Genomic DNA, 3896 nt, shown 5'->3' with positions numbered 1-3896 from the left:
CGCAGTACGAGAGAACCTCTCGTAAGAGAACGTACTCGGTTACTAACGTAACCTCGGTTCTCTCTAGAGAGGGAACGAGTACTGCGTATCTTGCCGTGCCTGCACACGCTCTGGTTCGCTCCGGCGATGAAAAACCAGTGAGCTAGCCTCTCGAAGCTATATTTATAGCCCTAGGCCACGCCCGTCTCGGCGGGACGTGACGTATTGGGCGCGAAGCGCCCCCATTGGAGCTGACGTGACGATAGGGCCTTATTGATAGGCTGCTGCAGCTGCCGCAGGGCAGCCAATAGGCGTGTGTCTGCATGCTGCCGCAACGCGTTTTACATTATTTCAAAATTAAGGATAATTTTTGGGCTTCAGTATCTCGCGGAAAAGAGATTTTCCCCCGAGCGTAAGACTTACGCAGTACTCGTTCCCTCTCTAGAGAGAACCGAGGTTACGTTAGTAACCGAGTACGTTTTCTCCAGAGCGGCTATATATATGTATATATATATATATATATATATATATATATATATATATATATTAACTAAATTAATAACTTTTTTACAACAAAAATGAAACATCACTGAGCTTACTTAAACTGGACTGTAACGCTATTTTCTTCTGGAAACAAACTTTGTTGCATTATTTTCCTGTTATCTCTGTAAAGCTGCTTTGAAACAATCTGTATTGTAAAAAGCGCTATATAAATAAATGTGACTTGACTTGATTCATATAGCAGCCAAGTCATAACTCATAAACTCCTATTCAGCAATATATGATTTGGAAACAAGAAACAAACTGCAAAATAAAAGACATGAAACAAAACCCAAAACCAAACTGACATTATCTCTTTGGCGCAATCCAGAAAGTTGAAGCGCGGGTTAATTAACATGAGCACTTTACTCCATCATGTAAATGTGCCAGACATTTGACACATTTTTGTCATGTTGTTGCAAGTTTTAAAGTTGAGAGCAGAGAAATAGGCCTACACACTCTCTCTCTCTCTCACACACACACACACACACAAACACATATATAACGCAAATATATATAATACAATTATGGCTATATTTATTTGCAACAGTTGTGTTAAAACATTTCTGTCTTAAGAACAGCTGATGGACACCGTGCTGAGTTGTCATGGGAACATCCCAGGTGAAGATAATGACGAAGTTAGGGTTTCTAAACCGTGAATTTTTAGGGCCGTGATATTCAAATGACGATTGTTTTCAGCGCCACATTTATCAACGTCCGATCATTCGTACGATGGGATTGGCTGTATTCCAGTGTTTCATGAATCACACCTGAACCCTGTCTTAAGATGATTTCTGCGCTCGGATCTACGTTAGATTGATAAATGAGGCCCAATTAGTAAAGTAGACTATAAACGCAGGGCTCTTTCTGGAACTTAACAAACACTTCCTCTGAGATTCTGAAGACAACAATCTGAAAAGCAAGGTGAGTTTTTGGAACAGAAACCTACTGAATAACATTTGCGTTGTCTTTAAAATACACTAAGATTCCACAGTGTGCAGCATTTGAGTGCAGACATTTAACTTTACCTGCTTATTCATTTTTAGGTTGATTTTTCAAGTTCATCATGGCAATGCTGAGCAGTCTTCTGCTTCTTTTTGTTGTTTTCTCCATGGGGAATGCAGATGGTAACTAGAACATTTAATTGTAAAAACTCTTGCCAGTTAAGTGCATTATGGGAATGTGTGTTTTTTTTTTTTTTTTTTTTTTTTTTTTTTTTTCTTCATATCACACAAACTTGAAATAATTTAAAATAAAAACGCTAAATATTACAAAATCCCCATTTAGGTAGTGAATCCACACTTGATTTTAGAAGATGTCCACGTGGATGGCAAAATTTTGGACGCCGGTGCTACAAGTACTTCTCTCAATCGGTTCCCTGGATCACAGCAGAGGTAATGTATTATACAACAAAGCTATTTGAACAACACCTTATATTATGTCTTTAAATAAATGGTTTGGTACAATGTATTGTGTTGATGTAAGACACTTTTGCTGCTATTGAGTTGGGATATGGGTAAGGTTGGGGACAGGTTTGATGGTTAGGTTTAAGGGTGGGTTAACACTGGGTCAACAGAGATCCTAGATCTAATTACAGCTGTATTAATTGCTTGCATTTAAAATCAAATGATTGATTTAAATGTTAGTACAGATTAAGTGCTCTTAATATAAGTGGGAATGTTTCTTTGTTTGCAAATTACTAATGTTTAAAGCCATTTCTGCTTTCTAATAAAAAGATTATAAGATTTTTGTAATGACAAATCTGTCTCTTCAGAGAAACTGTCAATCTTTTGGTGCGAATCTCGCATCTGTGCATGATCAACCAGAGAATAATTTCCTGCTGAGTCTGTTGCGTGCTTCCACAAAAACTTGGGTTGGTGCTCATGATGGTGTACAAGTAAGTTCAATTGTGTGCCCTAAAGAAACCTATTTGTTTGTCTAAACTGAAATTTCTGCTTTAATCAAAGGCAAAGTTTCTAATGAAGATGGTTTGACTTCAAAGCTGAACTTAATTGGCTTGCGTCTGACTACAGTAGTGCACTTTTTGTACTCATTCTCTTCACTTAGGACGGAGAGTGGTTGTGGAGTGATGGAACTGTGTATGACTATACCAACTGGTGCTCTGGAGAACCTAACAATGCAGGTGGTCCTGAGAACTGTTTGGAGATCAACTGGACCTGTGAGTGCACTCATTTATTTTTTATTTTTTTAACTAATCTGCAATCCTATAATTTCATATCATACAGTAACATTAAATGTCTTGTTTGGATTTCTCTATGCCTTAAGTTGAACACCACTGTAATGATCAACTGATTTCATTATTCCACCATACAGCTAACCGTTGCTGGAACGATGCATCCTGTTCAACCTCAAAGACCTATATTTGTGAGATCCGTCAACCTGGTCCATATTGACTTTGTACTACATTTTCTGATCTTATCTTTGCAAAAATTTCTGAAATTCAATCTCTTAATTTTCTCTGAAACACTCCTCAATTAATAAAGCATTGAATCAAGGCATGTGAATTGTGGACAATCAAATAAATGTGTATATTGTATAGCAAGGTTTGAGGATATGGTTCGTAGAATGGCATTTAATGATATCAGGGAAGGGGGTTTAAGCAAGCGCACACAGTGGCTTCATTGACAAAACACTAGAAGACATTTGTTTCCTACATTGGACTGTGTAACTCTTTGTTTTGTCTTATTAAAATATGCATCATGATCCTGGAATTCACCATGGTCTTTACATGGTATTCTGGCTCAAGTTCAAAACCCCATGTTACTCTTTGATTTGAACGTCACGTGAATAATGTAAACGTAGGCATATGTGAGTATTTTTGGAAAGAAAATATTGGTTGCAATCTACAGGGTTCCTACGCAGTTTAGAAAAGTATGGGATTTTGAGTAATTTCTAAGTATGGAAAAATATTTGTCTTTCCAGACTATTGCCCCTATTTAGTGTTCTATAATAGAAAATTAAGAATTAATTTATCATTGTGTTTTCATGGCAGCTGTTTAGTGATTGTCAAGCACAAATTAATTCAAGGTGCACTTTTTCATTATGCAAAAATGAAATGCATGGGTTTATGATATTCTTTGCACTGTATTACAGAGCCACTAAAAGGATCTTTGCAAAACTAAATATGCAGACTTTCGTGTGCGTATGAGAACATTAAACTTAGCATAGACAATGCACACTGAGCCACCTATTGCACCATCAGCCCATTTCATGGTGTGGTTTCTTGGCCGCCATAGTGTGTTAAAACAGTCTTTTGATAGACCCTTAAATTTGGCAAATAGGACAATGCACACAACCATATTGTGCCATGGTTTCTCCTCCACCACAGAGGATACATTAAATTGGACATTAGGCCT

The 3896-nt window shown here is 37.4% G+C and overlaps 1 protein-coding gene across 1 annotated transcript; it reads left to right on the top strand.

Annotated features, from left to right (window-relative positions):
* The first annotated feature begins 1368 nt into the window (after nt 1–1368).
* Nucleotides 1369–3361, top strand: LOC311286776 (ladderlectin-like). Its single transcript, XM_084403048.1, has 6 exons — nt 1369–1443; nt 1566–1646; nt 1807–1913; nt 2294–2416; nt 2587–2698; nt 2854–3361. Exons 2-6 carry the CDS (start codon nt 1586–1588, stop codon nt 2931–2933), a joined length of 483 nt encoding a protein of 160 aa, XP_084259174.1. The 5' UTR covers nt 1369–1443; nt 1566–1585; the 3' UTR covers nt 2934–3361.
* The last annotated feature ends 535 nt before the right edge of the window (nt 3362–3896 follow it).

This window comes from Rutilus rutilus, assembly GCF_951802725.1.
Source record: "Rutilus rutilus genome assembly, chromosome: 2".
NCBI classification, from domain to species: domain Eukaryota; kingdom Metazoa; phylum Chordata; class Actinopteri; order Cypriniformes; family Leuciscidae; genus Rutilus; species Rutilus rutilus.
Note: the sequence above shows the minus strand (reverse complement) of the source record. Positions and strands in the feature narration are given on the sequence as shown.